Source organism: Strix uralensis, chromosome 17 (assembly GCF_047716275.1).
Source record: "Strix uralensis isolate ZFMK-TIS-50842 chromosome 17, bStrUra1, whole genome shotgun sequence".
Lineage (NCBI taxonomy): Eukaryota > Metazoa > Chordata > Aves > Strigiformes > Strigidae > Strix > Strix uralensis.
In genome coordinates, this window is record NC_133988.1 from 2663804 (window position 1) to 2677120 (window position 13317).

A 13317-nucleotide genomic window follows, 5' to 3' on the forward strand; every position below is an offset into this window, starting at 1 on the left:
TTTCAACAGTGTCTCCAACACAGGGATCTTTGCTACCAAAGGTTGGAGACTGATTTGAGAGCAGCCCTGCTGTGGGTACGTGTCAAGAGGACGGCTCTCCAGAGGGCTAAAGCAACCGGTGGGGCAGGACAGCCAGTGACTCACCAGCAAAGCAAAGCACCCAACATCTCCCTGCCATAGCCAGCAGCTCAGAAAACCTAACCAGTATCCCCGCCTGCCCAAAACCTACCTGCAAGGGTCCCCCTAAGCTACCATCCCCTTTCAGGGACCTGCTCTCCCCTCTTGCTGTGTGCTCAGACCCCAGAAAAAGCCACATGGCCACCCAAGTCCTGGTCCCCTCCCCATGTCCTCAGGACTTGGCACATGTGCCCGCTCCATCCCGCAGGGGTCAGGGCAGCACCATTAATCCCCATCCAGCTGTTGCAGCCCCGAGCACAGCACCCCGCGCTGAGGAGGGGACTCACGGGAGGGGGTACTTCTTCCACAGGACCTTTGGAGACAGCGTCTGGTAGACAGTTTTCTGCTTGCCCTCTGTGCTGGTGCTGCCATGGCTGCTCTGCACTATCTTGGAGCACTCCATCTTCTCATCCCATGTGCCAGACATGACGTAGTGGGCTTTGCCAGCAGCATCACTCACCACCCCTGTCACCTGGCAGAAGGAGATGGCTCTGGTCGTGTTTGGAAGTGCCCGGAGGACAGGGAGAGGTGCAGGGGGGCAGAGCACCCTCCAGGTGCCCCAGCTGGAGCAGCTGGGCCTGGCGCTGCGTGTCCAGGGGGAGCGTGGGCCCATCCTGACCATGCAGGTGGGTCTCCAGCCCATCAAATCCTTTCCAGGTCTCAGTGCTGCAGCTCCGGCACACGGAGAGCCAAAACATGGGCTATGTTTGGAGGTCCCCCCCCAGCCCTCCCTGGTGACCCATGTCAAGAAGTGCCAGCACAGGCCCTTGGCTCCACGCTGGGGCGCATCTCAGCTGCAGTACTGGGACCCCGTGAGCCTGGCTTAGAGGTAAGAGCCAGGTCTCACCCCACGCAAGGCTGCCAGAAGGAGCAAAGAGATACCTGGATACGTACCTTTCGGGGGACATCTCTGGAGAAGTAGCTGTAGGGGGTAAATTTCAGCTGGCATTTATCTTTTGACTTATGGTTAACAATCTCTATTTCACCAGACTAGATGAAAAGACACAGAACCACAGCGAGTGAGAGACTTTGCAAGGAGACAAATCAGGCGTTAGTTGTAGTTCGTGCAGCCGCCCCCCACCAGCCCCACGGCTTGCCAGTAGCAGGGTGAAACCCACCACGTGTGTGACCACCCTGCCCCACGGAGCTGCTGGCCTTGGGAAGAGGCATTAGGAGCTCCCAGAAGCCTTCCCCCATCCCTGCCAGGGAAGCACACCTTTGTATCGTGGCAGGAGTACAGCGGAGACGCCAGGCATACACCCCAGGAGGGCAGTGCCCTTCCAGCCCCCTACCCTTCCCCGGAGCCAGGCAATCCCCTCGGACCCGTAGCCACCGACCTGGTCAATCCAGAGCTTGCCCACGATGATGTTGTGAACAGTGGAGGTGACTTTCCTCCAGACGTAGTGATTCCCGCTGGAGTGAAACTCGAGGTGGATGGCGCCTGCAGAGAGAGGGATGCCCTGAGCTCAGCGAGGGCAGACGGCTGGGCAGGGCTGCGGGCATGCTCCCCCAGAGCACACCAGCTCGTCCTCGGGGCTGACGTGGCCCCTCTACCTGCATCTCCCATCATCAGCCCCCCTGAACCAGGGCTGGGTCTGGATTCATCCCTCCCCTTGCTGCACGCTCTGTGGTCTGCTGCAGAAGGGAGCTGCAGGGCCTTGCAGGGCCCTCTGCCCGCTTCCCACCCCATCAAAAGCACTAATTTTAAATGCAGGACAGAAATGTGCTGCCTGGTTGACTCTCAGTGTAAGGAGACCAGCCTGGCACCAGCACAGCTCTGGGACCAGCCCCAGGCGTGCTGTCCAGCCCAGGGACAGGCAGAAGACAAATAAAATATTGGAAGGAGGCAGCTTATTGCATCTGGCTGCTAGGGAGAAGGTTAAAAAAGGCAGCAAGCTAACCCCTAAATGTCATTTAAAGAGAAATCAATTCATAAGCAAGCAGGGTATTTCCAAAGCACATCTGCTATGGTGCAAGCAGCAGGCAAAGCAGTCTCCCTTTGCTGGTGGCATAATTCCCATTTCCAGGGCAGATGAGTTATCATCGGGTTGTCTGTGATCGGGAGCACGTATCTGTGCTCCCTACATCACTCGGGGTGGAATTCACTGAGCCCTGCGTGAGCCCAAGGGACCAGCACATCGCTTTAACCTCTTGGGTATTGCAGGAGCAGCAGAGGATGAAAAGCAACCGATCCTCTCGGCACAAGTCACCTACCCAGTGGCATGATGGAGAGGTATTTGCCCCTGAACTTGCTGGCGATGGTGATTTCCTGCCACAACGTCCACCCGCGCTTGGAGTAGACGTGATGGGCGGCTGCCGGGGGGTGGTGGCTCACCTAGGGGAGAGGAGAAACAGCCCGTAAGGTCACAGCCACCAGCACTGGAGAGCCCTGGACCCCTAGGAGAGGTGACACTCCACGCCAGCTTTGGCCCTAAGGACGCTCTGCTGTGCTGACCTGAGCACCCCAGTCTTCTCCTGGGTGCTGGGGTGACCTGCTGTGAGGTACCTCAGCAGCACGCAGAGCTGCACCGAGCGCCCAGCAGGGTTTTCTAAGGCTCGTTAGCAAACTGTCATCCATTAAACCTTAACTTGAGCCACTATCGCTGTGAGATGCTGCTGTGCTGTGACATCAGGACACGGCCCCGCTCTCCAGGGATCCTGGTTGAGAAACAGGGATGTGCCGACACCCAGCCTAGATCCCCAGTAATCCCAGTGTCACAGCACCTCTCCTACCAGCAGTGGCTCCCGCTGCTCTGCCTGGGAACTCCCAGGGGACACAGGCCCCCATGCTGTCAGAGACACACAGACCTGCCCAGCCAAGACTTCAGCTTTGCCCCCACAACTGGGCTGGAAAAGCAGATACGACATCCTCCATCCTGGGGACGATTTGTGACAGGACAGTGCACACACTCCCATGCACTGGCCAAGCTGCCCAAAACCCAGGGGGGAGCAGGACATCCCAGCCAGAGGGTTCTGCCCTCCCACCACGTCTGACCCACTGCAAGACAGCCAGCAGATGAGCATTGTCTCAACGTTGTCATCAGGGACATGAAGGTACCCAACAATGGCCTGTGTGGAACACAGCTGCCGATCCCAAGAGCGGAATGTGGTGCAAAGGCTCCTGAATGCAGAACTGTGGGGCACAGCCAGTGCTGTGCTGTTCTTCAGTACCTGGGCCCAGCCGGAGCCGTTAGAGGTGACCACACAGCTACTGTCAAAAAGGATGGACCCAACTGTTGCCACAACATCATGAACTTTAGACGAACTTTGCTTCATTATAATACCAAAACACACCTCCTGGTTGAAGGCTGCCCGCCTCTAAGACTGACCATGCCTCGGACACTCCCCCTTGTGCATGTGTGGGAGCCTCGCTGGAGAAGGGCAGAGATCCCTGAGGCAGAGGAGGAGCAAGGTGTGTTGCTAAGCATGAAAGATGACTTCTGGGCAATGAAAATTGGAAGCTTCCCCACCAAGAATCATGACAACCAATGACGGAGCATCAGCTGGACCCGAGACCGTTAGGACATGTTGAGATCAGCAGTGGTAGCTATAACCTGTCTTTCTCTTCCTTCTAAACTTCACTTTACTTTTCCCTTTTCTTTCACCCATCTCTGACTATCCCGTGCTGCTTCACGGGCAACGCAATAAAGTTTCACTGTTTGATTGATACAATCCCCTTTGGTGTCGGTCGCCTCAATTTTGCACTTTCGAGGTCGTAGTAAAGGAACCATCACAAGTCCACCGAGTGGCCCGTGACACCCGCGGTGCTCCGGCACGGCACACACCACCCATCACCGGGAACCCACTAACCACCGGGCCCCAAGGGCCACGCCACCGAGTTCAGAGATTATTTGCACTGATGTAATTACAGGCTGAGCGCCCCGAGCTACTGGATTACAAACATGAGCAGAGGAAAAACCTCTCCATTAAATCCCACTGTCACCAGCAGGAGAAAATCCTATTTGGATAACTGGATTTCAAGCACAAGATTATCAACGCTTTGTGCGGTGCGTTGGCGGGCGGAGCAGAACACCCAGCATCCAAGGAAAGTTCAGAGCAGTGGGAAGAGCGTCCATCTGTCTGTCCCACGCTGCCTACACCAACCACAGGAACCAGGGCAAGAGGCACCGGCAACACTGCACCAGTGCAGAGCAGCACTGGCATTGAAATGTGCCCTTTGAGATGGCTCCAGGAGGGAGATTTGGAAGCCCCGCTCGTGGAGAGAAGGCTCCAGAGTGCTGCAAGGGAGCAGGTTTGCTCCGAGTTACAGTAAATCTAATTTCAGAGGAAGCTCATGTGCCGTGCCAGCAAGGGAAGGACTCAAGGACCAGGCAGGAGGGCTGCACCCAGGAGTTCGGGCTGGCTTGCAGCTCACCTAACATGGAGGTGTCAGAAACACCAAATCTGGGTACAGATGTCAGAAAACCTGGACCAACCAGAAAAAGTAATTCAGGGCAGATTATTTATTTGGGAGAGGACAGGGATGGAGAAAGGAGGGTGGTGAAAAGGAGCGTGAAGGAATGAGAAAAGGTATGGCAAGATGTGGGAGTGACGTGGACAGGGCTGTCCAGCAGTACCTGACAGCAGCACTGGGCTTCACCACCACGGCCTGAATGAGGGTAATAAACCCACCCTGTTGCTCCAACTGTACCCCGGGAGGATGAGGGGTGTTGCTGGCTAAGGGATGGATTGAACATCCTGGTAAGGAACCACCCGTTTCCTCTAAAACCGGGCTTAGCAGGGTGACAGCCCAGGGAGACGTGGCACCAGGGAGGTGCTGGAGAACAGAGACCCCTTATATCTCTCTGCTGTGCACAAAGCCAGCTGGGGAATTTGGCTGTGCAGCAGGACTGGGGAATCGCTGCCGAGCGAGGGGAGGTGAAGGTGTGATGCTGCTGAGGTGGGTGGACCTGAGCTCTGTGACATTCACAGCAAAGTACCAGGGGGATGCCTGGAGGGACGCTGCTGTCTCTGATCTGCCTCCCAGGAGCAGGCAAGGCGCAGGCAAGGCGCCGGGCAGAGCACGAAGGGAGGTAGGCTCACAGATAGAGCTCATTACACTCTGGTTGGCAGTGTCCTGGCTCGCTGCAGCCAAGGGCATGAGGTCCCAAGGCTGGGACAGACCACACAGGCACCACTGGGGACGATCAAAGGTGGCTGACATCAGGCATGGCACCTGCAACAGCGACTGCTCCAAACCCAGGTACGAAGGGCCACGACTTGGAGATGACAACGAGGGGCAGAGACAAGCTAAACCCCATCAGGGGGACACGGGGATGCTGGTGCAAGCCTGAGCCTCCCCACTGTGTATTCTCAGCACATCCCATCCACGTGTCTGACATCTGCTGTGGGCACCACGTAGCACAGCACGGCACATCCAGATCAGCAGCAAGCCCCTTTTCTCATGCAACGCCCCTCCAAAAAGCCCACAGGTCTCAGGGCATGGTCTGCAGAACAGCTCTGCAAATCTTGGACCTGCATCGGCCTCTGCAGAGTGACAGAGGTTTGTGATTTTTATTTGATGCTTCTGAACACTGAAAGACACGATGGTTGCTCTGTCCCCAGTATGGCATAGAGAACAGACTGCCCATACCAAAGTGATGTCCTGCCTGAAAGGGGTGATAAATGGCCCTGTCTCTCCCCAGGAATCCAGGACGGACCAGCCAAGTGTGCTAAATATTAAACAGTCCATTTTCTTCACAGGTCACAACTCATTAAGTGCTCCAGGTTTTTAATTAAGACCTGCTGTTTGACTGATGTGTGCCAGATGTGCTCCGTGGTTACAGCATGGGGCTGTCAGAGGTTCTCAGGTTGCCCCCAGGCTCTGAAACTAAAAATTTTCAGTCCAACAAGAAAGAAAGGAGACCCTGAGACACCTTCCAGCCCAAAGACACCCTGAAACAGTTTGGGGGCATCACTGCAGAGCTATGAGAGCTTCTCCCTTTCTGCTTAAGTATGGAGATGTGACAGCAACCCCAGCTCCAGGCAGGCGGCCAGGAGAGCTGGCAGGGTGATGAGCACCTTTCTCCTTCTTGTCTTCCCCACCTCCTGCTCTGCAACACTGGGATGGGTACACTCTGCTTCTGAAAAATGGCTTGGGCTGCTCCTGCTGCTGCTTCTGCCAGTGCCAACAGCAACCCGCCGGCTGTCTCAGCCAGGAGGAAGGCTCAGTGCGAGGAGATGCTGCGTCTCCTGCAGGGAAGGGCTGCTCTGGCTGGGCACGGGCAGCAGGGCAGAGAGGCAGAGCCCCTCCACAGCCTCCAGCTCACCTGCTCGCACAGGGAACGGAAACCAAACTCCTCCAGCCGGTCGAGCTCATAGGTTTCCCCCAGGAGCGGGTTGAATGGCTTTGCGGTGCGGTGGACAGTTGTGGAGTAGGAAGACACCGAAAACGCAGCGACGAAGCACATCTGCTCCGTGGAGCTCTCGCACTTGACTGCTTTGTCCAGCAACTCGTGGTACTCCAGGTCCTCCGTCAGCCTCTGCAGCATGGAGAGTGGCTCGTTGAAGTTTACCTGGAGGGGAACAAGTAAGGGTTAGCAAAGCAGGGGAGATGCCAAGCCGGGCACTTCACCCTTTGTCTTTTTCCCCCAGCACTGTGCCCTGCTCACCACCAGCAGCCCACACGTTTGGCTCTCCGAGCACGGTGCAATGTGCTCCAAGAGCCAGGGATCCCGGGTGGATGGAAAGTGCCAAACCAAAGCAGCAGCCCCGCAGGGCACACGCTGCCTCTGCAGCACCACGCAAACATTTAAATAAAGGCAAGAAATATGTGCTCTGCTCCTGAACTGTACCACGAGAGCATGACACAATAACTGAAGGATGGAGATACTTTGTCTCAAAAGGTCTTCTGCCTCGAAACCATGTGAAATTCACTTTTTACTTTCAGTTCAGAACAAAGAAATGTATTTTAGAAGAAGCAAGTGGTTGAAGGATGGGAGAACCAATTCTATAAGCCAAGTTACATGTTTCATACTGAAGGAAACAAACTCCAGATTGCTCCACTTGGGGATTTAGCCTGTAAGCAGCAGGGATCTTACAGCACCCGAGAAGGAAAGAGCTATGTAGAAAGGGCAGCATCACATCCACACAAAAAAAGCAAATCACTGCCGGCTTGAGACAACTCTCAGGAGAGATGCAGGAAGCACGAGAACAAAGCCAGCAGCTGCATCCTCTCCACCAGCACCGCTCGGGCAACGGCAAAGCAAAACCCTTCCATGTAGGAAGGAAGATAAACCCACCCGAAATGCAAAATCCCTAAAGCTGTTTTCTTCCTTTTCAATGCTGCAGATTTGTTCATTCAGCAGAAAAATTAAGGAGTGCGCTGTCTGCGTGGAGATGTTTTTCAATCCCTCCTGTCCCTGGGAAGGTCTCAGAAATGCTCTTAATTTGCCAAGGATCGGGTGAAGCGCATGGAAGGAGAAACTCCCATCACTCAGTGCGCACAGCAGGCTCACTGATGGGTTGGACTATAATTAACCACCCTTGCAAACAGCCCTCCCCGAGCTGGCTGCTCCGCTTCCTTCTCCTCCTCCTTCGCTCCGCTCACCGCAGCGGCAGCTTGGAAGCCCTCACGTGGCAGCTCCGTCTCGATTCACAGAGCTGCCGGCTCCTCCTGCACTATGGAGAGAGAATTTCAATGGCTGTTGAGAGTAAATTGCCCCCTGTTACCTTACCACGGGCTGCTTGTTCTTGGGGTGAATCTTCCAAAGAAATGCCACGTGCGGCTGAGCTTGGGGGGTGCAAAGCATCTCCCTGCCTCTGTATCTGTACAGATATCCAGAGAGAGGAGCTGACAGCGAGTGGCTGCCACGGGGCTGAGCCCCTTCTTTACAGCCCATAGCTCTGTTGAACAGTTTACAGAAACAGCAGTGCTGGGAAACCAGATCTGCTTGCCCCAGGGAGGGAAGGAGTAATTACATCCCCTGAGCCAGCACCGGGGGGCTGCTGCGTGAGCAGAACCGCTCTCAGGTTTGAACTCGGCTTTAGCAGCTCCCGGAATGATTTGATTGATAGGGAAGGTATAAATTTCCTCTCTCCAGGCACCAGCAGCTGCTGGTATTTCACATCCTGAGCTTATTTCTGTATCCATCATGCCTTTATCTGATATTGATGTTGCTGCAGAAATGCTAACGGACGGTGCTGGGCTGTATATCTCAGCTGAAAATAGCACAAAGAAGAGACAAACTCATCTTTCTTTCTCAGAGAGTATCAGCCACTGTTTTAAGAAGAGACAAAATACAATCAGTTCAGCATCCAAGCCCCTGTAACATGCTCTTTCCCCTTTACCCAGCAAAGGAAGGACCCTGAATACAGCTCCAGGGCTACAGTTCACACTTTGCTGGGCTCGAGTCAGCACCACAATAACCCCCAATCACCCCCAGCTGCTTTACAGCTTCTCCAAGCTTGCCAGGACTTCATGGTTTTTGGGAAAATGGCCTCCTTACAGTGTCACCCAGTCCCATCCACGCCACTTACTGGGCTGAAGACCTGCTAGAGAACCAGCAGCCTGGGAAGTGATGGTTTGCTCTGAAAAAAATGGCTATAGTTTTGGGGGAGCTCTGGTGTGGGCAGCATTTCGTCTGGGTATATGAGGCACAGGGTTATTTATCTTCAGGAATTAAATGCACATCCTGCTTACCCCCTGTGAGGGGGGTTCCTCCAGACAGACCCCTGCCAGCAAACCCTCTCCTGACCATCCGCAGGAAGCCTTCGCCCCAAGAAGCAAACCCACAGCACCCAGCAGTGCTGTACATTGTCCCCACAACATCTCCTTCACTAAAAGGCTGCTCTTTGCAAGGAAAATAAAGGTACTTTTTGTCCCTGGGGTAAAACACAGCCCTGCCGTGCTGTTGGTGCAGGCGGGGCTGCTCCCCAAGCATCGTGTCCCCGGGACACAAACTGCATGATCAGCCATAAGGCCTCTTCTAGGCTCTGGGTGGAACACTTGAATCCTCAGGGATTCAAGGTGTCCTGGTTCCCTCCTTGCCTCTGCAACAGTTGGATTTGCTTGGGCAAATGGGCAATGTCCCCTCTGCTCCAGCTCGCCCTGGAACTCATGTCAGCAAGCTGCCAGGGCTCTCCACAGCTGGCACAGGAGAACGGATCAGTCCCAAAGAAAGAGCTGATCCCAAATAGTCCCTAATGTAACAGCCACAACATCAGAGCCATTTACCACAAAGCAGTTAGCAGCTCTATGCTGCTGAGAACAGCCTCCTCCTGCCTGGCTGCTTCACCTTTCAGGCTGTGCTGGCTCTCTGGCAGCAGACGGATGATTTCAAGGGGCAAATAAATTTCAGGGAAAAACTTAGAGCTTAGAGTCAGCAGAGCTGAGCAGCAAGGACACACTGGTGCAGCAGAGCAGGGCTGGGGAGAAGAGCAAGGTGGTTTCAGCAGGCTCTGCCAGTGCAAAAGCCCCGCAGGACAGGGTTGGCAGCTGGTGACACGCTCCTGTCCCGCTCGGGGCTGCTGTGCTGCCACGGCACCCGGCAGGACCACCCGGAGCCGTAATCCAACTCCTCTGCACAGAAAAGAGCCAAGAGCCGTGCCCAAACCAAACCCTCAACACTGGCACCACGGCAGCGCCCGCCCCGCCGGCCCTGGGCGCCTGGGCCACGCTCACGTACGGGCATGGGGATCTTGGACAGCTCTTTGCCGATGCAGTTTTTCATGATGCTCCAGAGGTTAAGGCTGTAGTTGGGTTTGTCGGGGATGCGAGTCCGCCTCCTTTTCTTCGGCAGGAGATCTTTGCAAGTGGACTCATTGTAGCTGCTTTGATTTGAGCTTTCAAAGACCTGCGGAAGCAATAGAAGAAACCCAGGTCTAAGCTGGACCTACCCGGTATGACTCAACCAGACCTGGCAGCTCCCGGGAGCAGCAACCACACAGCTCAGGAGACATTGTGTGCACTTGTGCTGGGGAGCATCGCTGGAAGCCTGTTCTCCAGGGCATGGGGGAAACAACGGCACAACTGCCCCCCAACACTTTCCTGCTTCCCTCAGGAGGGTGCTTGGGGGGCTGCTGGAAGACTGCTGACATCTGTCCCCAGCCCGTGGCTCACAGAGCAACCAACTCTGCTCCACGCTGGAGGCGCCCCAGTGGAGAGTCCCTCCAACAACCTGCTCCTCTCCCACTCCTCTCCCCAAGCTTCATCCCACCGTGACTCCCCCTTCCACTCTGCCCGGCCAACTCACACTGTCCTCCAGGTTCCAGTCCTCGGGGTGGCCCTCGCTGGCCCCACTCAGGTTACTGCCCGAACGCCTGTGGGGAAGAAAGTACCAGTTGGTAAACACTAGAAAGGGTAGAGGAGGGGGGAGAAGGGCCAAGGCTGGTGGAACACAGTCACCATCACCCAGAGCTTTGCCCTGCACCACCCCAGCATGCTGCTGGGAAGGCAACAGGGTGATGGAGGCCACGCACAGGTGCTGGGGGGGTGCTCAGCACGGCATGCCCCAGCCTGGGGGCACAGAGCCTCTGCTTTTGCCAGAGAGGGTGGTGGAGTGACCATGGTTCAGACCACAGGTGCCTCCAGCCCAGAGGGACGCCCAGGGAGGTGTAAGAGCAGGTCAAGGCAGACGAAGGCAAGGTACTCCCTGCTTCTGCCCAGTGCTCTGAAGGATCTCCCTCCACGAGCTCACACCAGCTGCTGGGGCAGAAGACTCAGCTTTCCCGCAGCATGGGCCTGACGCCTGCCCTTCCTCACCTGCTTCGTTACAGCTGGGGCCATCCGCAGCCTCGTTCACTCCAGGAACACAAGAGCAGACGGGCGCAGTACAGAGCCCTGGGCAGAGGCAGCTCGTTTGCTGGGGGATGTGCACGCAGAGTAGCCCCGCGGGAGAGGATGCTGCCCTCAAGCCCAAGCACAACGCCAGACAAACTGTCTCCCCTGCTCTTCCTGCACTCAGAACAGGTTTTGTCAGGTTGCACTGTGCAACGCGTGGCCCTGGGGAGGAGGCTCGTACCTGTGGTGCTTGGGGTCTGCGGTTACAGTGATAAAAGCTGGTGCATCCTCCATGGCATCAAAATACTCTGTCTCTTCATCTTCATCACTGGCCTCTCCTTTTGCAGACTGCACACTCCCTGCCGGCACAAAGGGTTTGAGATGCTCAGGTGCTGCTGGTCCCCTTTCCGAGCCTGTCCCCAGAGCCCACCCTCCTCCCACTGTGTCCCCTCCAGCGCTGGCTCCCTTTACAGCTTGTCCCCCTCCTCTCCATCCCATTCCACAAGAGGATGCCGTACCGACTTCCAGCTCCTAAAAGCAAGGATACGCCCTGGCAGCGTGCGTCCTGCTCCCCAGCCCAGGCACACAAGGCTTCCCTGCCATGCTGGGGACCACCTCCAAAAATGCCACCGGGCTGCCTGAGCCAGAAGACACGCGTGACTCGCCCGCCCAACCGTGCCTAAGGCGACTGCCGCTCCAGCACCGCCCTGTCTGCCGGGAAATCCGGTTTGGATTAAAGCAGAAAAAAAAGTCAGGTGTTTCAGGTGATGCTCAGAGATTTCCCAGCCCTTGGGTTTTCCAGCCCTGCACTCATAAACACTTCTCTTCTCTGCTGCGGTGGGAGGGATCACTACGAAGCCGGGAGCAGACATTAACTGCAGTGACTTTTGAGACCTGGTGTAGCAGCCCTGCTCCTGCCCCTGCTGCGCTGCACGGCGATGCCACGTGCAGGGACCAGAACAGCCACCCAGGCTCCAGCCACCTCACCACAGCGGCCCGTCCGGCTCAGCCGCTGGCTCGGCTTCCTGGCAGGGTTCAGCAACCTCCTTCCCTGCATCGTTCCCACACTCCTACAAAGGAGCAGATGGGGCCGAGGTGGATTTACACCTGTCCCTACAGCGATCTCCCCCCTGCCCTCCCCAGCTGTGCCACACAATCACAGAATCATTTAAGTTGGAAAAGACCCTTAAGATCATCAAGTTCAATCGTTAACCTAGTTAACCTAGCACTGCCAAGTCCACCATGGCCCTGAGCACCACAGCTACATGTCTTTTACATACCTCCAGGAAGGGTGACTCAACCACTTCCCTGGGCAGCCTGTTCCAACACTTGACAACCTTTTTGGTGAAGAAATTTTTCCTAATATCCAATTCAAACCTCCCCTGCTGCAACTTGAGGCCACTTCCTTGAGGCCATACAAGAACAAGGGCAGCATCTAGCACTGCCATCATCCCCCGCAACAGCTGCTATTCTCTCCCTTGAGTCTATATATCCTTTAAAAATAAGACAAGGCACTATTTGGAGTTTTGGGCTACCAGACTGTAACTAATACATCTCGCAGGGAAGGAGATTTGGCACGAATATGCAAAGCTGTTAAGATTTTATTGCCCAGTAACTCTTGCGAGCAGCAGATGAGCCCCGGCTGTGACACCACCACTCCACGCAGCCGGGAACTCGGCAGTGCCAGGGGACCCTGGGCTTCCTCCAAGCACTGCAGCTGCCCTCCAGCAGCCAGAGATGTGTCCACCAGTGAGGGTTAAGGCTTCCAAAATAGCCTGGAATAACGTGAGCAAGCTGGGGGCACAGCCCTCTCCTGCATCCATATCTTGGGGACAATTATGGTGTAATGGGATCCATTAAAAAAAAAAATCACGGGCATACAGGTCACTGCCTTGTGCATCCTTCCCACCAAGCAGAGAGCCCCCAACCATCCCGGGCTTCCTGCAGGGCTCTGCCCCCAGACCCGCCCGGCCCGCCGGGCTCACCCTTGGCGGTGCTGGTGATGCCGGTGCTGCTGGCGGAGAGGCCGGGGGCTCCGCGGCAGGCTCGCTCCAAGCTGTTGTGCTGCTTGGCTAACTGCTCGATGGTCTCCTCCAGCCGGATCCGCTGCTCCCGCTCATACTGCAGCGCCCGTTGCCATTTTCGGCTGTGAGTTTCGGCTAAGTCCAGGAAATCCCGGCAGGCCTGGAAAGGAGGAAGGGACACGTCAGCACCTGGCACGGCCCCCACAGCCCAGGAGCTCGTCACAGAGCCACCACTGGCACGGGGTGGCTCCAGACCTGACTCCCCACCACTCCCCTTCCTCCCGTCCCAGGACCCTGGTTTTATGAAATGCAATCCCAGAGCTTTTTGCGATCCCCCATACTGGGGGTAAAACCAGTTCAATTCCAACCATCCAAACCTAAACCACCTCCGAGGAG

General features: G+C 56.0%; 1 protein-coding gene across 1 annotated transcript in view; it reads right to left on the reverse strand.

Annotated features, from left to right (window-relative positions):
* OSBP2 (oxysterol binding protein 2) overlaps positions 1-13317 on the reverse strand; it is a 129320-nt gene that overhangs the window by 4783 nt on the left and 111220 nt on the right. Inside the window, 9 exon segments of the mRNA XM_074887534.1 lie at positions 465-649; positions 1072-1167; positions 1515-1618; positions 2392-2512; positions 6447-6692; positions 9804-9971; positions 10371-10437; positions 11139-11256; positions 12883-13081. Of these exon segments, the coding sequence (XP_074743635.1) occupies positions 465-649; positions 1072-1167; positions 1515-1618; positions 2392-2512; positions 6447-6692; positions 9804-9971; positions 10371-10437; positions 11139-11256; positions 12883-13081 (1304 nt within the window).